General features: G+C 39.5%; 1 protein-coding gene across 1 annotated transcript in view; it reads right to left on the minus strand.

Moving 5' to 3' along the window:
• The window catches only part of LOC139254108 (sal-like protein 3), a 53228-nt gene extending 29997 nt beyond the window's left edge, over window positions 1-23231 (minus strand). The window contains exon 1 of the mRNA XM_070873649.1: window positions 23156-23231. Coding sequence (XP_070729750.1) covers window positions 23156-23231 — 76 coding nt within the window. The remainder of the gene's footprint in view (window positions 1-23155) is intronic.
• Window positions 23232-25298: the final 2067 nt, after the last annotated feature.

Consider the following 25298-nt stretch of genomic DNA (forward strand, 5'->3'; position numbering starts at 1 on the left):
AGGAGCAAGAATCGGAGATAGGCTCAACACAGACAAATAGTTATTAATGCTTTCTCTGCAAATTCCACATGTACATTCACATTTTTTTTTCCACTAAATTTGGCAAAAACATTGGGTTTGAGCTTTGGTTTAGACTGATGAAATTCATTTTACTTACTGCTGGCAGAGACTTCTACCGCATTAGGCAGGGATAGAGATGAAGAGGCATTTAACTAACTGTGCCAACAAGTTCTCCATTTTGTATATTTAATAAAACTCTTAGTCAAAAATTATTTGAAGGTCCTTGTCCTTCCTTTAGAAGTGCTCCAAGGCCTCACTCCACCCTATCTCAGTCATCTCCTCTCACCATATATCTCCTGCGCATGCACCCCCTGGTCCTCTCACACCGTTACTGCTTGTTCACTGCTCCCACTTGAAATACTGTGAGATAGCCCCCTCTATTTGAACAGCACTATCGAAATGTAAATTGTTGAAATTATGGCTCATAATTTACTGTCAGAATGAGGCCGAGGCTAATAGCACTCGCTGTTATTTATGCGCAAATGGTACCGCAATCTAAGGCGAGGTGCAAATGCACGATTAAATGCGGAAATCCAAACGTTGTTCTCTAAGATACGCTGCTCTGCCGTTAGATTTGTGAAAATGGCAACTCGTCAGTCTTACCCTTGAAATACATTGAATGGCGTGAAGTTGCTGCATTTGCACGGTAGATATGAACTAAACTCACCATAGAAAGTTCAGTCTTTTCCATTTAAAGTTGAAGGGGGAGAAAGAGCCCTCCTTTGCGAGAGTACTGACGCCCGTCACCTAGCCTTGTAGGTTAGTGGCGGCGGTAAACCCCTAATGCCACGATCACTTGCGCCCCAGAGATTGTGACGTCATCCGGTGTGCAGCACCACCAGATACGAACTTCGGTTACGCCCCCTGCAGCATTGCCGGGCTTCAGCACTGGCAGTTGCAGGAGGCGTTGTAAGGTAGGCCAGCCACTTGGGATAGCTGGTGAGGTAAGTGAATAATCTTAAGAACTCTCTGGATTTTTTATATTTTTAAGCCTTTTCTTCGGCCATAATTAATCAGCCCTATACCCCGTGAGTGCTTGGGGTAGATCGTCGCAGATCGCGGCTGCTGTCGGTGAGCATGGGAGTTGATTTATTGCAGATCCTACAGCAATGACCCTCCCCTTTAAGGGAAGGAAGGAGCCTACGATCCCGGCAGCGCTGCACTGGACATAGCGACAGAGCACAGCACAACCACCGCTCTTGTCTGGTTTAGCATTCCAAGGGAAGTGGTAGTGCTTGATTTGGCGCTCCACTGCCTTCCTGGAGCGCTAAACTGGAAGATTGCGTCGGCTTCACCTGCGTAACGCCCGGCGATACTTTTGCACTCATGCAAAAGTAATCGCCTCAAACTGGGTGCTATGCAATTTCTAGCCCTAAGGACTCTTAACGACACTAATCACTGCCAGTAAACCTCTCTGGCACTGAAAATTAACTATTAAAAATGTGTGTACGCACATTCCTTCAGGTTTTAATTGTTGGACATTTTAAATTTAAACTTTTTAAAATGTTTTCTCTGTCTTAATATTTCTTTCCTGCTCTTCATTTCTATTTCTGTACCTGATTGGACATTGAATTCACCCGCTCTAATTTTCTGCTTTCTTCTCAGTCCACGCATTGATAATTTCATAATCCTTCAATCTGATTGGTTAACGAGATGCAGTCACTTGGCCTGCTCACTCAGGTCCCAGATTCCCTCGCTACGATTTTACCAGTTTGCACTTTCAGCAATTTGCCATGCAAAAAAAAATTAAAAACCTAAACTTGCAAGGGCAAGTCTCTCTGTCTGTTGGATGCAGACTAGATCGGGCTTGCTAGTGATTACTCCCGGCAATCAAATAGCCCCTCAAGGGTCATTCATGAAGTCACTTTCAAAGGACTATCAGCATTCATAAAACCATAACCTAGTGAGAATTCAGCTGAGAAGAAAATTGGGTAAAAAAAAGTTGCTCAATACTAAACTTGCATCAGGAACAAATGACGACTTCAGGAAAGAAATATACTAGAATCAGAATTCTACTGTAATAAGTGTATTTAAAAACAAAAATCGTGCCAAAACTCCAAAAAGTAAAAACAAGCCACAATCCTGTTAATTCAATAACTTATGATGTTTAAAAACTGCCTATTTTTAAGTAAGAAAGTAAAAACAAATTCTCAGGCACTACATGTTTTGGATAAAAGACAAAATGGCTTTCCTAAAAACCTCTTCATGCAGTCTTAAAACACCCACCATCTCTATACCGTGGCATTTTACAGGAACCTTTTTGAGATAGCAATCTTTTTAATCCAAGTTTTCTTAATGAATACAGTATTTACTTCCCTGGCAGACACCAATAGAATTCATTACCTTACAAGAAAGCCCTCTTTATTAAATGTTCCTGCAGACCTCTTTGCGCACAGTATCTATTGCCTAAAACAGAAGTATGATCTGTAGTACTAATGCAGTTACTAAACTGCCACTGCACGGAAAGCTCCATAAATGACAATAGCCTTATTGCTCTGTACGCTAGTTTTTAAAAGTCTCTTTCCCTCTCCCCCGCCCCCTCCCCCCCACATTTTCCATCTTTAGGTCCACACCAGCTGCAACCTGCCACCGTGCTTCAATACTCTGGACCAATAACTGCTACACAGTCAACTGTCGCACAGTAAACAGGCCAACAGATGGGTATACTTCTGTGGGATTGGATTGATCCCAATCAGGTTTTCCGCGTCCCTACTCTGCCCTCACAAGCTGTACGGTCGTGCAGTGCGCCATCCAATGGTTTAGATCAGAACCTGTGATCCCTTACAATCAGAATTATTAAATTCAAGGAACTTGGGTTATGCTATCAACTCAAGTGTTTCAGAACTTCACTACTAGAGCTTCTAAGCTCCCCACTGAGTGATCATAGATGCTTCTTCAAAGAAACCCCGTTTTTCAAATCTCCCCTTCCTCCTATTTCCTAATGTGAATTTTCTTTTATTGAGACACCAAGGTGAAGGGCGAAGGCTCATGATGCAGGACACTACCATAGTTGAAAAGAGTAAAAGAAAAGATTAGGTAAATCCAGAAGTAGTTAAAGGTGATGCCCAGCTTGGGTTTTTAAAAGCCTGAAGATTATAGAAGGTGCCAAGTAGTGAGACTGACAAAGTTAGAATAGGAGACCACACAATCAGTTTTAATTCCAGCAAAGTGAGGGAGGAAGAGGACAGCCTGGCATTTTGCAGCTGAAAGGAAGGCAGGAAAGTGCAGAGAAATAAGGATGAGGGTACCATCAATGAAATAGAACGAGAGGGACAAGAGAGCTTACGACAGAGAAAGACAGGTTGGTGGCCAGTGGTGAGAGAAGGATTGCCTATCAGATGACAAGTTTCTTCTTCTATCCTATCTCGGGGTGTGAGAGGTGTTAAAAGACCCTCCCTAGATCATCTTTTCTGAGTGGAACTTTGTAGTGTTAAGAATGATTAAGGAGAAAAGAAGTGATTGGCAAGAAAGAGGAAACCGAGCATTTGGACAGCTTTAGCAATGGAGGAAATGCGAGAGCTTTATTTAAGGTCAGAGGAGATAATGAGGACAAGAATGTTGACAGATGGGAAAGGACTAAAGGTGAGGCCATTAAAGTTAATGGGACATAGCTGTTACTTCGACTTGCATGAGACATAAGCAAACTGTGCTGAAGATTTGAAAGAAACTGCATTCTCATTGCTCCATCGAAGATGGATAAAATGAAGTTATTTAGTCATTGCAGTGCAAAAGCACTGGGATGTTGTGTATACTGAAGACTTATGATCTGAAGGGCATTGATGACTGTAGAGTAGCTTTATCAACAAGAGTGGTTTAGGTTGGAGAATAAGTGGAGGAGGTCATTATATGAAGGAGGAATAGAGTGGGTTAGAGAACAAACCCTAGGGAGTTAAATCATATGATGAGCTATCAGCTACAGCACAGATAGAATAACTTGAGAGGAAACTGGATAGCCATGAACATAGCTTTGGTGGCAGGTCATATGATAACTTCATGGTGCCAGACCCTGTGAAATGTTTTGGAGTTGCCCAAAGCAATGATAGATGATGATGCACTGAAAAGTGTTCAAGAAGAATTTCAGATGTGCATCAGCAGTGGAACAGCCGTACGAAAAAAATCTATATTGTCGATCGTGGATTTGGTCAGAACTTTCAAGTTGCTGTATTGTTTGAGAATTAACAGCAGATTTATATTTCTTGGAAAGTACTACGGGCAATAGCTCAAATCGAGAACATCCTTTATAGAGATAAAGAGAATAGAAGCACATTTCTGAAGAGCAAGAAACATGGAGTGAGAGTTAGAAAGAGTTAAAAGATGACATAAGTCAGAGTAAGTTTGGAGGCATAGATCTTGATGGGAGGGATCAGAGATCTTATTGCAGTTCAGAGTACAGAGACTAGGGGTGGGTAAACTGTTTGTCACAAGAGTTGAACAGATAAAGAAATGGAGGAATGATCTACATTGCACTCATCAATAGTAGAGTTTAAGGAGAAAAGTGAACCAAAAAGATCAGCTTTTCCATTAGAGGAGATAGTAATTATATCATGACAAAAAAAAGAGGCGGAGAGAAATATTCTTAGAAGTTACAAGGGACAGCTTTGGCAAGGAATGAGGAGTAACAATTGCTGAGGGCCAGAAAGACACAAGTTGATATACCTTCTCAATAAAGCTATATTTAGCAGTAGAATGGCAGGCATGGCTGAACCAAGATGCAACACCAGATTTGACAGTAGGGGAGGAGTAAGGTATGAAACCTTCCAAGTCAACGACAATAGCACTTTACTGGTGCTGATAGAATGATAAGAGTAAAAGCCACAACTGGACTAGGTAAAAGCAGCAAAGAATTCTAAAAGACTGTTGTAGATAGTTGATTTATACTGCCAAACACAGAGGGGCTGATTTATATATAGTGTGAGTTGTTGCTGGGTATTCTGAAAGAGGTAAATGAGATAGTGATCAAAATAGTCTAATGAGACAGATATAGTCTAAAGAGTTCGAGCTCGACGAAAGAAAAAAGAAAGGAAGGAAAGAACTTTCATTGATACAGCGCTCTTCACAACCTCAGGATGTACAGCCAATGAGGTACTTTGAAGTGTAGTCTGGTGAAATGGAGGAATATGCAGTAGTCAATTGGCACTATTTGAAGAAAAGCAAGGATGTTCTCCCAGTGTCCTGGCCAATATTTATCCTTCAATCAAGATCACTAAAAAACAGGTTAGCTGGTTATAATTACATTGCTCTTTGTAGGAGCTTGCTGTGTGCCACCCTTCCTACATTTACAACAGTGACTATACTTCAAAAAATACTTAATTGGCTGTAAAGTGCTTTGGGATGTCTTAAGATCGTGAAAGGCACTACATAAATGCAAGTCTTTCTTTCTTTCTTTCCAATTTATGCACAGCAAAGCCCCATATACACCAAAGATATAACAGCGTGACAATGTCGTTTTGTGTGATGTTGGTTGAGAGATAAATATTGACCAGAACTCTGGGAGACCTCACCCGCTTTTCTTCAAATAGTGCCATGAGATATTTTACATCCACCCGAGAGAGTAAACAGGGTAATGTTTAATGTCTCTGCTGAAAGACAGCACCTCCAGCAGTGTAGCACTCGCTCAGTACTGGACTGAAGTGTCAGTCTCGATCATGTACTCATGTCTCTGAAGGTGGGGAAAGGCTTTTGGAGATTAACTGAAACACTGGTCCAACTTGGGTAACAGGTAGGCGGACATCGTTCAAGGTCACTCAAAAGGGCAAAGGACTCAGCATTAGCGGAATCATTGCTGATGAATATTGAAATCACTAGTAATTTCAGGAGAGGTGAAACTAGATATGACGAGATTACATTTTGCTTGACAAAAAGTTGAAAAGTTCTAGGGAGTTATCAAGGTTAGATAGGACAGGGATAGACTGCAAATTAATTTTGTACGGTGAAGGAGGGAGACTTTAGCCACAAAAGATTGAAATACACTGATTCAAAGAAGCAAAACGGTAAAATTCAGAGTTATCAGAATGAACATAGTATCAACTTGGCTGAGATTGTATCACTCTTGCCACTGGGCCAGAAGTTTCGGGGTTTGAATCCCACAGCAGGATTGGAGTATAGAATTGGCATTCAAGCACAGTATTGAGGCAGTGCTGAATTATCAGAGGTGTTCTTTGAATGAGCTGTGAAACAGAGGTCCTGCCTGCTTGTTCAGGAGGATGTTAAAGCTGTAATATGAAGACATCAGGTTTGGTAGTGTGGGATTAGATCCCTTCATGTTAGCCTATCTTGAAGTAACATAAGCACATAATGAGCTGTGTGTAATGGCCTTATCTACTTGAGGTGCTGCTTTTTTTAAAAAAAACACCTTATGAACTTGAACCCCCCCACCATGCCACTGCTCCTCCACATCACCCAGCTTTCCCCAAAGTATATTTTTTTTACCAAAATGTACATCATCACATTAACTGACATTGAGTTCCATTTGCCATGTTTTTGTCCATCATGTTATCAATATCTCCTTACAGCTTCCTTTAGCTCACATAATTATTTGCTATGCCTCTTATTTCAGTATCATCTGCAAATTTGGACACCAGTCCCTCTGGCCCAATACTGGAATGACTGATATACATAGTGAACAGAAGGTGACCCAGAACAGAACTCTGTGGGGCACTGCTATCCACTTCCAACCACTGAGAACTATCAGCACAGGTGCTTCATGGAGGTTTAGGTAGTGAGAAGGATGACCTGGTGATTCACAGAGCATGAACATGGAGGAGCAAATGAGGTGACAGTAGAGGAGCATGAAGCTTCTTCAATTGAAGAGCCCAGAGGTTCATTCCTCATGGGGCCTGCCATTGCTATCTGAGCAGGATCTTCTTATGGAGTCATTTTGAGGCTGTCGAAAGCACTATGCAAAGTATGGTGACAACTGTAGAGGAACCAGTCCACCTGTGCACAAGTCCTTGGTCAGGCCTCACTTGGAATTCAGTGTCCAGTTTTGGTCTCTTCACATGGTGGGTAATGTTGAGGCTCTAGAAAAGGATGCAGAGGAGGGCTACTACAGTATAAAACATATTGGTGATCAAGATAAGCTCATCATCATTGGCAGTCCCTCGAAATTGAGGAAGACTTGCTTCCACTCTTAGAATGAGTCCTTAGGTAGCTGAACAGTCCAATACGAGAACCACAGTCCCCGTCACAGGTGGGACAGATAGTCGTCGAGGGTAAAGGAGGGTGGGACAGGTTTGCCACATGCTCTTTCTGCTGCCTGCGCTTGATTTCTGCATGCTCTTGGTGATGACTTGAGGTGCTCAGCGCCCTCCCAGATGCACTTCCTCCATTTAGGGTGGTCTTTGGCCAGGGACTCCCAGGTGTTAGTGGGGATGTTGCACTTTATCAGGGAGACTTTGAGGGTGTCCTTGTAACATTTCCTCTGCCCATTTTTGGCTCGTTTGCAAAAGGGTTGCAACTCTACACTTTAGAGAAGCATAGACTTAGGGGTGATCTGATTGAGGTTCATTAGATAATGAAGGGAATAGATTTTGTTTAAATTGGCAGTTTGTTCCAATTAAATAGATTAGGGAGGACCACAGGTCACAATTTTAAGTTGTATAAGGGCAGATCTAGGTTAGATGTCAGGAGGTGGTTCTTTTACCAGAGAATAGTAAACCTCTGGAACTGGCTGGCGTCTCATGCAGTGGTTGAATTCCTTCAAGCAAGAGCTTGACCTGTTTCTGGCTGGGTGGACATCACCTCTTACAAAAGGTAGGTACTGCAGGGAATTCAGGCCAGAGTGATCGCCTGGACTAATTTTGATCGCCTGAATGGGTAAGAGAGGAATTCTAGATTTTTTAAACCCCCTAGATTGGCCTGGGTTTTTAAATCTAGTTTTTTGCCTCTCAAGAGATCACATGATTTTGGGTGGTGTGAAGAGTGTTTATTGTGGTATCACAATTGTATGGAACAGGTTGGATGGACTAGAGGGTCTTTACTTTCCGTCATTGTTCATATATTCATTAGTACAGTTATGCAAGAAGGCTTCTTAGCACTGCAATCCACCACAGTGCATGTGGCACTCCACGAGCATCTCATTGAATCATAGAATGATACAACCTTAAAGGCGGGCATTCGGCCCATCCTGTCCAGATCTTTGAAAGATCTATCTACTATGAGAACCAAAGAATCTACAGCAGAGGCCTCTGTGGTAGAGATGATAATCACAATGGGATTATTTCTACATGGATGTCCATCCACACTACTGCTACTGAGGCCTTGAACTTCAACATCTTGTTCATCTTCCCATGACTTCATAATTTTGAGAGAACATCCGTTTAGTTCATGGCACTGAATATCCACTGCCATAACTACGGTGGACCAGGAATTGCCTTGTGCTATAATAATGTGAGGGGACCCTGACCCTGCAAGAATTTCAGGGAGTTCAAGTAAAACAGGCGGATGGCTATGCCAGTATGAGTGCATCTTGGCCGGGGGCAGAACAGAAAGCGATGTTTCTTAAAGTATAGTGGGATTGAAGCTGGCAAGACCAGCCTGAAATGTAAAGAAGTGTGGAAGTCGGCTGCATTTATAAAAAAGAGGGCTGATCTGAAGATGCTGGAGTGTTCATGACTCCAGTCTGGAATAGCTGTGTGAGCCCCACTAATGTTGCTCCAGCAACTATTTTTTGCTGGTGTCCATTTTGTTGGTGGCAGGAGAAGGAGTAAGCAGTGGGAAATCCAGTGGGCATTGCCATCCCACTTTCTCCTGCTCCATCTCCTTTGCCTATGCCATGATGGGGTGGACAGAATTTACACCCACAGCGGGAGTCATCCTCGGGGCAGAGTTCCAGCGTCCCTGGATACTTTTCCGGTCTCACCAGTCACTGTCCACAGTACTTCCACCCCTGGAACACTCCTAGCTTTCTTTCAATTTACTATCATGTAGATGTTATACTAAACTATACACTAAATCGTGAGTAGCAGTTAATATTTCTACAACGTATAATAGTTTGTAAAACTGGTGATAATTTAAAAAGAGTAATTCCAGTACTTTTATTCTTATAAGTGAAGCAGCAATATAATGGACTTTGTGGGGGGTGCATTTTGCACTTATTCAAGATGAGGCGACGGTATTTGAAAACATTTCCCTGCACTCAGTGACAGCATCAAGCAACCTATGCCAGCTGTACCATACATTAGAATCAAAATAGGGCCCCATCTATACTGCACCGACAATGTGTCTGCACCCTCTTACCAAATGCTCTTTCACACATTGTGCACACACACAAATACACCTTTTCCTATAACCTCACTAGATGTCAATAAATAATCAAATCATAGTTTGTGAGAAGTTCTGTATTATTGACTCACTCTGGTTGGCTTGAGTGTTCAAATTCATTCACTTGGGAAACCTTGAATACAATTGACACAGTAAGGAGAGCAAAAAGGAAGGAGATCTGGCACTACAGGTAAAACAGCAGTATTCTAACCACTCTGCTCTTCAGTGTCCTCAGCATGTAATGTGTTTTACATGATCCAGAAACAACGTTTTACACTGCAACAGAGATCTAATCAGAAAGTAAGAACCCCTGGCCCCGCCCCACCCCACCCCCAACCATCACCACTACCGCTCCAAATAAACTGAAGGTGGTGATTCATTCATGAACTAAAAACAGAAAATACTGAAATACAGTGGATCAGCCAGCATCTGTCCAGAAAACAGAAAAGTTATGATATTTTGGGTGTTTACCCTTCACCAGAACTCACTCATGAACTTTGGCTGAAATTTAATTAATTATATTTTTTGGGGGGGGCGGGGTTTATTCAAAATTTACAGGTGGAAGTGGGAAATATTAATGGTGTATAATTCATTTCGGTAGTCCGGTAGCTTAACCTGTACTGTGCTTTGAACCCAAATCTGAAGTCAATAGGGTTGGAGTTTTGGAGCTGCCTAACAATTAATTTGCCTACACAGGCTGAATTTCATCAGGTCTCAGCTGAAACACAGGACAGATCACCATCTGAAAGGTAAGATTGGTGCAGGGAAAAACTGGCATTGACTCAACCCTCTCAAAACTATAATTGCTTCTGTCCAATGAAGGACACTGGGATAGACGTAGGCAGTTGCTGGGGAGAAGTCCAGAGTCAGCCTTCTTGACTGTAGCAGAATTCATGGTGGTGATCAGCGTGTGCAACAACACGTGCATTCATATAGCACCATTAAAATAGCAAAACGCCCCAAGGTGCTTCGTAATTGATGGTCACATTTGAGCAAGAATTAGAGGGGATTCAGGGAGGTGGCCAAGGGTGTTGGTTTTAAACAAGATTTTGAAAGTGGGCACAGATGTATCAAGATGAAAGGGTTTAAGGAGTTCCACCATGTGAGAGCATGAAGGCTCACCATTTGAAGAATTGAGATGTTTTTGGTTTGGCAATGCCTATTTTAGTTGAATTCCATTTTCTTTTCGTTAATCTATCCAATGATTTTCAATATTTTTGGATAAATATTAAGATTTTTATTTCTCCCCCATTATTCCATTTTCTACTTGACACTTCCCCGTCAGCTTTCACATGTACCCCAACAGTACCTAGCCTTAGCTCTCCACTAACATTCTTGATTTGACAGCTGTTGCCGTGTTGTCAAATGCCTTGTCCAACATCAAGTTGTTGGCAAGAGAGCATGAGGGCTCTACTAATATGAGTGCAGAACCGAGGGAGGGAGAACACATACTAGACAAGTGTTGAAAGAGTAAGGGCACAAGCAAGTGTGTCGAGCTCGAACCAGTTACAAAGGTGGGGATTTGAAAATGAGGACAAGGGTGTTGAAGTCAATGCACTAGGTGATGTGGAGCCATTGGAGGTTGACTACAATCTGTAAGATAAGTGAGTGGGACTTTGTGCGGAATAGAATGAGGGTGACGGAGTTCTGAATTAGTTAGATTTTGTGTAAGGTAAAGATTGGGAGGCCAGTAGAAAAGTTGAGTCTGAAGATGATAAAGATGTGGATGAGAGTAGGGGCAGAGGTGGAAGAATGTTCAGTGGACAGCTAAGGCTAGGTACCGTTGAGGTACATGTGAAAGCTGACGGGGAAGTGTCAAGTAGAAAATGGAATAAAGGGGGAGAAATAAAAATCTTAATATTTATCCAAAAATATTGAAAATCCATTGGATAGATTAAAGAAATGAAAATGGAATTCCATTAAAATAGGCCTTGCCAAATCAAAAACATCTAAATTCTTCAAATTTACAAAACCTGTAGGACACTACTATTTTAGGATTGTTATTCCAAATATTTACATTAAATGGAAATACCTCTCAAGCAAACACAAACATAAAAACCATAGCTATATTATTCATATCCACCTTTTTGGAAACCATTTAAGATTTCAATGTGGCAACTGTGAATAAAGCGCATTTCACAAAGTTAGTTTTTAATCCTAAATATGTAAAACGATTGTGATCGTCATTATTTACATGCTGAACCAACTGAATAAATATAAACAGCTCTGCTACCTTTCTTACTGGGGGTAGCAGTAGGGAGGAAGTGTGTCAAGGGATCCTTGAAATGGTACTGGTGGTACAACTATGGTGCATCAAGAGAGCCAGACAATATAACCAATACAGCTATTCAATGAGTTCTCTCATTCCTCCTCGCTGCAACAAGATTCAGGAACATGCTCAACTATAATGGGAGCACAGGGGTACATTTTAAAAAAAGGTCTGAAAAAACTCGGAGGGGGAGAATTTAAAAAAGACCACGTCACATATCGCTAATACATAAATACAATTTATATGCTGTAAAATGACTTTTGTATTTCACTGAGACCCAATTTCAAGTATCCATTACAGTGCTGCTGATGCATGAACAGTTTGGCATATACAGTATCTGGCACTCTCACGCTGAGTGAAGGGCTAATGGCATGTTAGCAACCCTTGCTGCAAAACATCCCTTTAAAAAAACCCTCAGTCTATGGATCAAAATAAATTTATATTATGACTAATGGGAAAAAAATTCTAGATTGTTTTTAAAAAAAAAATCTATTACTCCTGCATTACTGCCTCAAGTCACAAAAGCTAAATAGCAAGAATCCCCAAAATCACCGACTTGTGTAATGGTGAACAACTTTACATAGAGTTTTTAAAAACAGACCTCTGCAATCTGAATATCTGTTGCTGATGCCTTCATCAACTATTTAACTAGTTACAGACGTGAGTTTCCAACTATATCTCGGTTTACGTGATTAGTACTGCTTCCGTTTTTGTACTGAATTTGCATGTTGTTCTGTACAGGTATTAAAATACATAGTTAATTTTGCACATTTAAAAAAAAAATTACCCTTCTCTTATGCTACTGCAAAAGATAAACACGAGTCTCTCTCTCACGATGCTGATTTTATAGCAGCAGCAAACTAGAGTGATTCAAATCAAGACCATGTCAACAGCCCGATTCAAATCCCTCGCTGCCTTCTGCCCCCTTGTACAACACAAGAGTGTGCATTGACATGAATGTGATACAGTCTGGAGTACCTCCTGCCATGGTGCCATGTAAGTAGAGTACCAGGATTGAATTTAGCTCTGATCAATAATCCATATAGAACTCAATCAGCAATGTAAATGGGCTATATGATTTTTTTTAAACAATAAAATAACCTGCTCATTTTGTAGAATGTTGAAAAATATCTTGGTACACATCAAAGATTATATATGGTGATCCACTCCAAAGCAAGTTCAATAAAATGATAACAACTACCGATAAAAAAAAGTTACTTACAATTTAAAACAGAATTTGAGATTATTTCCGTGATATTAATTTTCTCAACATTTATATATACACGATAGAGATTTTTAAAATACGTCTTTAGCTTCCCATTCCCCAATACTTTACAGCATCCTGCATGGGTGGTATCAGGTGTTTTTTTTTTAAAAACTGGTTTTGGTTTGTTTCCCTTAAAAAATAAATTCCTCTACAGTGCATTGTTTTTCTGCTACATAAAGCAATTAATTTTGGCAGTTTTGTACTTTTCTTTTCAAAATATGTTAAATTACTTTACTTCAGCATAAATCCTCAATGTTCTCATGGTAATTTTTCCACCTAAAAGAACTCTGTACATGCTTACAAAAGAGGAAAAGGCTATGGGGAATATTTAGCATTAGCAGTTCTAATTTGGGTAAAGACTGCTGGAATTCCAACACTGCTGGCAACTAGTTAGTAAAAAAAAAATTAAACGTGAAGTCTTTCTGAAATGTAACAGATCTAAAATACGTAGTCAGGTTTGCATTTCAAAACCAACATCGGTAGTAGATGGGAAAATTACATGTCTCATTGTGAATTTTACTGTAAAATACAAATAGACAGCAGAGTTAAAAGGCTGTAGCAAAAAAAAATTCTCTAATATTCTTGGAGGGTATTTGTGATTTTTGAATGTGTGAGTAGCCAGCAAATGGTTCAAATCGCTGCTGAATCTGTATCAAATAATGACCCTGCCTGAACTGTATGAGAAAAATTAAAGAGGTCAGCAAGTCTGTTGAAGGACTTGATTTGCAACCTCTTCAAATCAATCTGCATATCCTGAATTTCCTGTTATAGTATAGGCAGTTATCAATCATTAGTTATATTAACTGATACAATATTATGATGGGACTTTTGAAATGCTTAATCTCCACGTTGACAGTGCCTTTTGTGAAACTCCCTCCTACATTTTAGAACCCCTCTGTGCTAGCCGATCAGTTCTGGCTATTCCTCTCAACAGAGGAAAGTATTTGAACATGGTTATAAAAATGTTATCTCTGAAATGTTATTTCTGGCCGACAACACATATTCCAGAAACTTCTCATTGAAAGTATCTTCTGAGTACTGGGTCTGAAGCTTCTGACTGGTCATAAGTACCTGATTCTTTTTAAAACCCTTTGATAAAATCATCACGGTTACATTCTGCTGTTATATCACATCACAGAAATCAATTATAACCTTTTGATAACATTTAATCAGCGCTACTTTTAGCCACTGCTTTATCAAATAAAACAGCCGAGGTAATGTAAATGAAAACTTGACATAACAAAAATGCAGGATGCTCCAAACTATTGGTGAATCAAAAACCATCATATTTTTTAAATCTCTATTTTATATCTAAATGTTGAGAACAATAATATTAGAGGGAATTAAGGGCTGTAATTCAATCTCTGTATGCTGCAGACATTCATTAACCGCCTGAACTTCTCTTGTGTGATTTATGCCTTCTGAACCTCCAAGTTAAATAATGGCCATTAACTTCCTGTCTGGCATTTATTATTCTCCATTTTAAGCGCTATCAAAAAATACAAGGTTCCCCCCCTCCCCCCCCGCCACAAAAAATTACTTTTTCTACAATGATCTTCCGTTCACAAATTATGAGTAAACACATATTCCTTTGTAAATGTTACCATTTTCTACTTTCCAAAAATATGCAAACAAGAAATAACAGCCATCGTTTTCTAAAGAAAATACATAATACAAATATACAACCCAACTAATAACCACCATCTCTCGTCATTTTTGTAGCAACTGCATTCCTCCAACGACACAAACTTATATATAATCACATAGGTATGAATCTCATTCACATAACATATCACAAAATACATGCATGGCAATTAAATTAACTAACTTATCAATCTGAAAAATTAGTTAAAATGAGGGTTATTACATCACAAACTCTGGTGGTCTTTGTACTTAGAAGGTTTACGTCAACACAAATCCTCCAAGACATATTTTATTGTGCAGTTAAAAAGATTTTAATGGGATTTCAAAAAAAATCTTGATGGTTTGCCTTACACTGGCTACACTGTTGTACATTTTGCGTTCTTCCACCTATGACTGCTTCTGCCAAAATCTCTTGGCCGCAAAATAAAAATTAGTTTGTTCTGTCTTATTTACAAACAGTCATTAAATAGGTAAAATGTCAAAACTTCTGGCATACCAGCACACAATCTCATCTGCAAGGCACTTGCTTGCAATTCTTAGCCAAGCCGTTAATATTTAAGGTGAACCCCGTTATATGTAATAGATCAGTGTGAGCAAGAAAGTGCTCGCTCCCAAACACTATGTACCCAGACTGCTGCTCCAATACTCAATAATTCTGTTGGGAACAAACAAAAAGATTTGACTATTTCAGAACATTACCTGCAATTTGCTTACATCAGGTTTGCATTTAAATGAATTGAAGTAAGTACTATGAACATATGACACAGTATGTCAGGCAAATTAACAGTTAAAGGGTACTTCAGATGCTTACTAAACAGAGCACCAAAGAAGGTAGGCTCCTTCTATACAGCCTATACGATTATTTTTAAATTGCATAATTCAGGCTATTTTTTTTTTTTTAAATATAAAAACCACACTGAACTTTTTCCAGAAGACTGGAGCCAGTTGTAAATAACTGCTCAGCTTAAATAGGGGAAGAAAGGAACTAATGTCTGTGTTACTTGGAGCCGAAGTACATCAGAATGTTTCCTTGTGGTACAGTTTCACTGAAAATTTGTGATGAAGCAATCTCTGCCTGTTGAATACATTAATTGTTTTTTTAACCCTTTATGGTGCCATGAATGCTGTGGAAAAAAAAGGATGAATCACCACAGACAGAATTCACGCTGTGAGACAGGAGGAGATAAATAGGGATTTCCCACAGAGTTTAACAATGCGGGAAAAATTCCAGATTGAATGGCAGATTCTTCCACCGTGGTCTTTGCAGCCAAAAAGGCTGCCAGCAAGAGGCTGAACAGACGAGGGCACTCTTGCTATGCTAAACCCTATCACTGACCTGGCACATTCATTATGATCTATTCAGTGGCCCAAGACTCAGGATCTGTAACATAGAACCACCTGTGGTACAGTCTGCAATAGTATTCTATTGGAACAGTTGCATTTTCTAAGTATTACAGCATTGCATTACCCGGACAAAACAATTAGCTCTTTGTATACAAAACGCAGATGTGGAAAGGGCTAAAACATTCCTGATATGATGTATTACTCTATGCATGTTGAAAGAGTAATATGTAGAATGCTGAGATTTCCGTGGTCTTCAAGTAACCTCCCAACAAACTTCCTTCTAGAAATAAAATTTGCTGTTCTTTTTAAAATTGTTGATGTGCAGATGAGGGTAGTATAGGCAAAGACACACTGACTGCATGGTATATGAACGTTAACAAGTATTATTGACACTCCTAGTGGGTGGTCTTAAATGGTTGATTAAGGAACAGAGAACAAATGGGAGATTAAATGAAGAAAACACTGAGCCTGTTCTCACTGTGCCATTGTCCGTCAGTCATTAACAAAATGCTGAATTTAGTGGGACAACACTGTAAAATTGAAAGTTGAAGCTGACACACATCAAATTAAAAACTTTCAGCATTCCTCTTCTAAAAGTGGTTCGGCAGTAATATGCTAACAAATGGTTCTGCCTCTGCACACAGAAATCGCTAGCTGGTTGGTTTGGAATTGAATGGAACTGACAAGAATTAGGTCATTACAAAGACATTCTTCAGCTTTTGACCATATACCCTGGATAGCTACTTTTTTCCCCTCCAAAAGAATGATCTGCAACTGCCACTGAAGACTGGAATACTGTACAGCATATGCACATTTGAATATATTGTACTAAAAAAAAGGAATAATTAAACGCAACATCCTAATATAAAAAGCAGGTAAAGTTAAAATTGGATCTGTACCTGCCTGTTTTGAGATGGTTTCTGTACTGTTCTCCTCTAAAAGGCGGCAAATTCAATGCAAATCAGCAGCGTGACAATGTTCATGCTGTTTTGAAGGTTCCACCTCAATGACGTCATGGACAGGGAACTGACACATCGGAGACAGCTACATATTCAACTTTTTCAATACTCTGATGCCATGGTCCGGTTATGTTCCTTTCACACCCAGCCATATTTCTCCCCTCTTTACCGTCATGTCAAGAAACTCAACAGTTGCCAGCAAGCATGACTTATGAGACACTGCATCCATTACGTCACTTCCAGGTCATTCCGTTTTGTACTATAGATTACTCCACCGCTAAATAGGTAAAATGTCAAAACAACGAGAAAAGGGGCCTTGACAGCTACACCGAAGCACGGAATTAAAGTTTCCCTGAACCAAAACACATTTCCACTTTAAGAACATGAACGCCAAACACAAAGCAGAAATTTAAAAAAAAGTTTGCTACATCATTCTTTTTTCTGATCAATGCTAATGGCAATTATTTTGCTTTAGCCTACAACACAACAACATTCTGCACTTGGAGGGTTAAGAAACTAGCCTAGCAAAAGCGTTTTCCCTACTTAAGGACTGTAAACACTTCTCTTCATCTAGATGGGCATGTGATAAGCTGTGGCATGTAACAAACTCACTGGGATCTCTGTTTAACACTCAAATTCAGTGTTAACACTTAACAGAACAGTGGTAAGCTGTGCCGCCAAGGTCAACGGCACAGATGTACTAATTGTATTATGAGTTTGACATCTAGTGGCCACCTCTGGCAGGGCAAAGCAGGCAAAGGTTAAATCAGCAAGCTCTGTCAAAGCGCTTCTAACTACCCACCCTCAGGGATAACCCATCAGATGCTTGTTGGCACACCATGCAATCCCACCTTTTCACTGAAGCCAAACAAAGGAAACTAATGTGTTACACTGGACAACAATGCAGTGCTAATAAAGAAGGGAAGCACAAAAGGTCAAAACAACTCCAGTTTTTTTTTGGAAGCCATGAATAAAACCAGCAACACATTCCAACTATAATTATACCAAATCCTTCCCCTCCCAATCTAGAACTGCACAACACAATTTTCTGCAGCAGAAAAGCTCGGCGTTAGTCACTTCAAATATATATATAAAACTGATCAAATATTCCCACAATTACATCATCATTTTTATTTTGCAAAGTAAATAATATAACTTGCTTTTCACAATTCAGCCACGCCTTCGTGAATATTTTGACAATGCTGTCACCCATGCAATATGTTCGCCTCATAAGTAGTTGAATGTTACCATATTATCAAAATCTGGTGGAACTTATACTGCGATCAAACCGCGCAATGCTGATCAATGTCTGAGCATAGGCAATACTTAGTAAAAATGCTACGGTAGCAGCAACCAAAAAAAAAAATTACTCAGAACAGCCTCAGAACGAATGAGAAACTACTAAGTTATGATAGATGTGTTTGCATATGCCAGTGTCATAATGTTAGAACTAATTGTTACTTAAATCTACTCCATCTACCCTAAACTGGTAGCAAAAAATTAACCACAGCAACAAGAATGTTTTTTTTTAAATAATTTTTGCAAGACATTGGAACTTTTTAATGCAAAAAGTGTGAAATGAAAACAAACATATCAGCTCCTTTGTCAGTTAGAAAACACAAGCTACCTTTTAAGCTATGTGTAGCAAGACCATTTTGTGCTCAGTAGCTTGAGAGAACGACGACATTTTTTACACTAGCTTTCTCTACCAAGTTAGGTTATCTTAAAAACTGAGCTTTAGTAACCTCTATTGTTGATCAAAACAATTTTTAGAATGGTATTAGTAAAAGAACTTCACCAGCTGTCTTTACCTCAGAGAAAATAGTGTAACAACATTTCATTTCCCTGGCCTACATATTCTATATCTTCTTCCCCATAAAGTCTACAGAATGTCTTAAAAAGCCGCAGATACAAAATGCTTTTGTGAAATATTTCATTTGGAATTTGTAATTGAGAAAGGAGAGAAATCAAAATCACTGCAGCATTTTAACTGTCTTATTTTTAGTTGTAGGAAAATGATACCGAATTACAGGATAACACTATAGGCATAGATTAAAAGTGCAATGTACAGAATCAAATGCAGTAATTCTGACAAAGCTGACAGTGTCTAGTGACAAAGAATATTATATATTTTAAGGCGGCTAAAGACCCAAGCAGTTAGTATTCATTGCCATGTTACCCTTACTACCCAAAGTGATTGATGTTCGTAATAGTGGAAGTGAAGTGTTTCTTTATCTGAAGCTGCAATTTAAAAAAGGTAAGCCCATCAAAAAAATTATTTTACTTTCTCTGTCCTTTTCTTTTGAGTGAGAATGCATTTCTTCAGGCACTCACAAAATGAGTGATCTACAAACATCACTGTTTTACATGGGCAACACGGTGCTCTGTGCAAATTTACTACAGTGCATTGCATAAAATAAATTGAGGGTCATCCTTTACTATAACTAAACATACCACCATCTGTCACAATTTAAAATTAGATTATCTTTTTGTACCATCTTCTGTAATGACAACTTTAAATTCCTGTTTTATTTTCATTAATCAATCGTTAATGTGACATTAAAAAAAAAGAAATGCACTAGGCAGTTCTATCTCTGTGTACAAATTCATTTAGGGTTGTTGCAAACTCAACTTGCTTTCAGTGAACGGTTTTAATTTACCAGAGCAGCAAGTGACAAACAGAAATACGGTACTGTCCATTGATGCCTTTTACCAAGCCTATCAGCTATTGTACTAAATAGATTACTATCATTACAAATGACAGATCATAATACTTCCCACAGAGCTATTTTTCTACAGTATTATCATTCAATTCTCAAATATTAACACAAAACTGCACCCTGAGAGGAGTGTTTGTCTTTATTAAAGATAGTTTTTGAAGCATAAATCATTGAGGAAGCTCAGCCGTGCAATGTATCTGGATGGAAAATGAGTGTGTCTCCATGGCATGAGAAACTCTTATTTACATTAAACTCTGTTCTTATCCCAGTATTAAAGTTCCCCACTATATTATCAAGCCCCAAACCAAGGGCTTTTCAGCACAGCATTTTTAGGAGTTCAAAAGAAACATTTACTGTATTGAATTCTGTGGATATATAAATAAGTGTATTCAAATTGATCACCTTAAATTCTGCAAGATTACACATATCTACTCAAACAACTCTCTGTTGGGACTAAGCAAAGAAAATTCCATTCTAAACTTCACTGTGCCATTTTTTGTGTTTCTAGCATCTCTAAAGTGTGTCACAAGAAGAATTATTACAGCATTCATTCCAAAGTATTTTAACAGTTCATACCATGGGAAAATAATTTAATGATCCATTACTTTTGCACTGAATTAACAAAGAAAGGGGAAAAAATAAAACCCAAAAACTTCCTTGCCAAATTACATAATAAAATGTAAACTTGACTGATAATGCTAGTCACAGCAGGGGTGGGGGCTGCCATTCATACCTCTACCTCTGGACTCCAATCAGTTCCTGTTGATTTCCAGATTGAAGATGGCAACATCTGATTAAACCACCGCATTATACCACAATCCCAATCTGAATGTGTGAAAACTAAACTAAAACTTCTCTATCAACCAATTGCCTCGTTTACAACGTCTCCTTAAAAAAAACCTCGTGAATAAATGTGGATTAATGTAGCATTGACATAAGTCAGAATTCCACAACTCAATGCTGGAGCATGTTTTACTTATGTCAATTCTGCATAGAAGTTTGTGGGTAAATATTTAACTATTATTACGAAATTTTTTTTGCACAAGAATGCAACAAAAAAATATGGATTGTGTCTGAAGGCCTCTCTCCTATTTAGTAGTAAGTCTATAAAACCCTGAAATCGTTACATTGTTGCAATGGGCGCTTGTGAGAGCCGGTTTACAGCTATTCACAAATCACAATAATAATGCTAAAAAAATCCACACTGGGATGCAGTGTAGTCCTTTTGATTGTGAGGCTGTCTTTTTCCCCCCGTAGAAATAAATCCATTCATCTGGCCATGTAGTCATTGAGGACGATACAAAACAAGCCAAGTGTGAGAAATTCTACGTGATGAAATAAACAAAAAACATTTCCATGACAAAAAGATACTTTGCACTTAATCTACCTTACCATATGCAAGCGTTTCTTTTTAACTTTGTTTTGTTGCCCTGCTCAAATCTGGCCTGGCATAAAGCTGAGAACGGTCCGCACCCAAAAAAAAAATACATTGCAGCTTTACCTTTCTGCTAATATATCTGTAAAGTCACGTGAAGTTTTAACATGGGCAAATGTTTATTGTCCGCTTATGTGCGACATTACAGCTGAACTCTTGAATATGCCTTCGGTGAAGATTTCATAGCCACACACAAATGTGTTTTATAGTGAGAGAGAGAGGGAGGGGAGCAGGAAAATAACCCTGCAAATGAATCCGCAGACCTGTCTACGAAACACACCACTTTTACCAGACGCAAGATTGTTTTTGTCCCACTTTGTCACATTTTTCCTCCTCGGTGCCTCTGAGGGAAGCTGCAAATACCGAGTTTATAATCTTAGAAGAACAACATTACACAAAATATTATCTAAACAGTGGGAAGCGTTCTGAAGGATGAACTCCTGACCACACTGCGGCTTCCTCCTCTACCTTCTCACATTTGACTGCAAACACGTTTTGACAGTTTTAATTTTGTAGCTTTGTAAGGAGGATGATTTCTCCTGTGCTGCTTTTTTGATGTTTTAAGTAGAATGTGGCTTCCAAAACAAAAATGGTCTAACATGCAAGTCGAAGAAACATGCCAGTCATGAACACTGGATAGTTACTTTCGACATTAAGTTCTCCACTAAAATTGAACATTGTCTGTAATTAAAACTCTTTTAGCGGGGTGATTTTGCTTGTAATAAAAAACTTGAATATTCGTTTTTTGGTCTTACGCCGTGGCGGCTCTGAAATTTGGTGGTGACTAGACTTATAGGTGTTCATTTTTTTGAAGAGATATATATACACACACACACACATACACACGTATATATTTCGCTAAAATTGGGCAGATCTAAAATCCGATGCTTTTAATAAAACAAATTTGGGGGCCAGGAGTGGAGGAATGAAGTGAGAAATCAAAGATGGCTGGCAGGTCAAGCTGGGAGCTCGGCGTCCGGCTTTTTGATAAATTCAACAACAAACACCACACACACCAGTCACACTGACCCTTCACCCAACTTCTCTCTGCCGCCACTGGCCCTCCTTAACCCGGACACCCAAAACTTCCCTCAAATTCAATAAATACACACGCAGAGTTTTATTTTTCTTTTAACAACAAGAAAGCTAAACCTCTCCCCCCCTCCCTCCTCCTCACCCCCCTCTATAAACTTCTGCCAAGCCCAAGCGAAACCAGGATGTCCTTTACTGATCACACACACTCTTGATATATATATATATATATATATTAAAACACACACTCTCTCGTCCATCAAACAGTGCGCCACTTCAAAGTTCTAAGATCCGGTATTATGCGAATAACCCAGGAAGAAAAGGATTTACCAACCAGTACGATTGCACTGTGTTCGCTCACATCTGTTACTTAAAACGCTCGAACTGCAAGGTTTCTTAGAAACATGCAGCTGGGAAGGAGAAAAGAGGGAGGGGGACGGGAGGGGTTGTTGTTGGTAGTCGAAGCTTGTTGTGTTTGTGTGTATAGAAGTTTGGTTTCCGGGGACTGAAACCCCGAGTCCAGCTCCCTTTCCAGCCCCGATTACAACTCTCACTGTGGGCAGAGAGGGGGAAGAGAGACAGAGCTGGAAGCCACCCAGCCTTCGACACACACACACACACACACCCTCTCTCCAAAACAATCAGCACCTCAACTTTTTACAACAAACAAAAAAATGAGAAAATAATGTAATAAAAGTGAAAGATAACGCACTAATCTAACAATATCACTTTCTAAAACTACCCGAACTTCTCGCGAAACAACTCGCAGGCTGTGCCGTTCACTCGGAAACAGCCTAAAAATGTGACAAATGTTGCAATTTTCTAATTATATATAGGAAATATTACATTCTTCGTCCGAAGTCCTTGTTAAAAGGGGGAGGGGTGGAAGAGGGGACTATCTGTGCAAACATTACAGAGTTGCAAGTTACCACTAAAATATGATGCAAGCTTTTTTGTGAAGAAAATATTTAGATACATTTTTTTTTAAATCCCCCCTCCCCTCAACATCACCATCATCTCATACACGTTTTACCCTCCTGGCTTATTCTCTTCGGGGGAAATAATATGCCAGGAGAATTTTTTTTTATAAATAAAAATAAATGGGGATGGAGAGAATCACAATAACAGTAAATAATAATAAGAAAATTGGAAAAGCACACTTACAATTTTGCGAAACTATTGCCACTGCTTCCTCGTCCGACTTGAGATGCTGGGGCTTAGCTTGCTTGCGGCGCGACATGGTAGTGGTGGCAGATACATCAGCAACAAATAAAAAAAAAAAATTTTTCACAAATACCCGAGTTGCAAAATTACGGAAATTAGCCGGGCAGGAGCGGCGCAAGTGCGCATGTCAGTATATAATTATGATTATCAATAATGCATTGCGATTAATCATCGGCGCATCTGACAGACGATTGGCTCCTGTCCAGCGGGGGGAGACACTTTGAAATTATTCAAATTAGAAGGGAGAAGGCGAGCTAGGGAGAGGGAAATAAAGCCACTAATCAATTAGCCGCCCAGTCACTCGCAAGGCAGCCGCGTCCCCTGCTTCCAGCTCCTCTCCATGTGTGTGGCGAACGCAGACACCCAAAAAACAAAAACTGTTGGCATACTTTTTTTCTCTGTAGGATTCAGGAAAGGTCTCTTTCAGAATGATTTTGTCCTCTCTTGTTGGGAAAAGTCTCTTTTCTTCTTCACAGCCAGTGCTGAGATATAGGCATACACATGTTTATATATATATATATATGTGTAAATATATATATAGAAAAAAAAGCTTCGGTTTTGATGGTAAGAAGAACAAGGCTTGTCTTTTTTTTAAACACACACACACAAACAAACTTTTGTTTTCATCTCTCTCTTCTGTGTTGTGTATATTATAAATATATATATGTATGTGTGTGTGTGTGTGTGTGTGTTCAAAGGGAGAGAGGCAGAGAGAACGAGAGACAAGAGTGCGAGCGAGAGGCCAGCCTTAATGCGAGGAGCAGCGGTGCGAGTCACGTCTTCTTGTACCCGGGCTCCATGAGCTCTGTGCAGGACCGGTTGCTGAAAAGGTTACGGGTCGAGTCGATGTCTTTCCTTGATGCCGAGTGTAACAGAACAAAACAAAAGCAACAGAATCCTCCAACAACAAAAAAAAACACTATTAGCTTATATATAAAATAGATAACAATTATTATGTTTTCTTAGTCCTTGGGAAAGTTGTCCGCGATTTGAAGGCAGCACTTACGGTTTTTTTCCCCCAGTAGAGTTTGAAGGAGATTTGACGGTAAGAAGTGCCGGTGTTATATGTAATGAGTGTCCTTGCGTGTCTCTCTATGTGAGCGCGTTAGAACTGTGACCGAGCCAACAAGTTGGAGCCTTTCTGCACAAGGCATCAGCGCAACAACACTACGACGAGCCGCCGCTAGGATGTACCAGATAGTTACTTTCACCAAACTACTCAAAACATCAGCACCGCTCTTCGCTTCTCTGCACACATCACTTTCTCATTTCCCCTTTATTTTCTCCACATTTTTGAAATCCGTCTCTCTTTTTTTTGTTCCTCCCCTCATTTTCTTTCATTTCTTCTTTTTCATCATTGAGACAGAATCGCAAAAATACTTGAACCCATTTGGCGTTTGCCCAGCCGCGTGTTGTGAACGGCTGGGTTGGGCGGGGGGGAGTTGTTCGTGGATCCGCCTTTGCGCCAGCACTGGGGTTCATCAGAAAGATTTGTTTTCATTTTTTTCTTATTTTGAGCAGTAACGCTATTCAAATCCGAATATAACAACAAACACTTGTTAAACTTTGCATTGATACCGCGCAGAATGCGGTAACCTACTTGCAATATATATGGTGTGATGTTACTGTGCAATAAAACGTGACATATAGGGACAGTAACGAAAGATTGCATCGTTTTCCACTGCGTGTTTTATAACTGTCACCAAAGGGTGTTATATTTAAGAAGGGGTTCTCAGTTTTGTCATTTTATTGCATTCAAAACGCGTTTGAAGAACGCGTTCTGTAATAGGTTATGCCTTAAAATGCTTCGTTGAACACAAATTACAGACACCCAAAATGAATGCAGAAAAGGACCAAATGAATTTATAACCGCCCTGAAAGCATAACGCACCTTTTTTTGTTGTTGCATAATTTATTTTACTTAATAAACAATGCAGCCTGAGCGATAAAGAAACGCTTACATCGCAGCGATCAAGTCGGTGATTTGGAAAGTGTGGCAACATGCGAGGCCAAATGTTTAACCATGTGGCGCTCTGCGAATTAAGGCGAAATCATTTGAATATATGTTAAATAAATTTGAGCC

The sequence above is a fragment of the Pristiophorus japonicus genome, chromosome 1 (assembly GCF_044704955.1).
Source record: "Pristiophorus japonicus isolate sPriJap1 chromosome 1, sPriJap1.hap1, whole genome shotgun sequence".
NCBI lineage: Eukaryota > Metazoa > Chordata > Chondrichthyes > Pristiophoridae > Pristiophorus > Pristiophorus japonicus.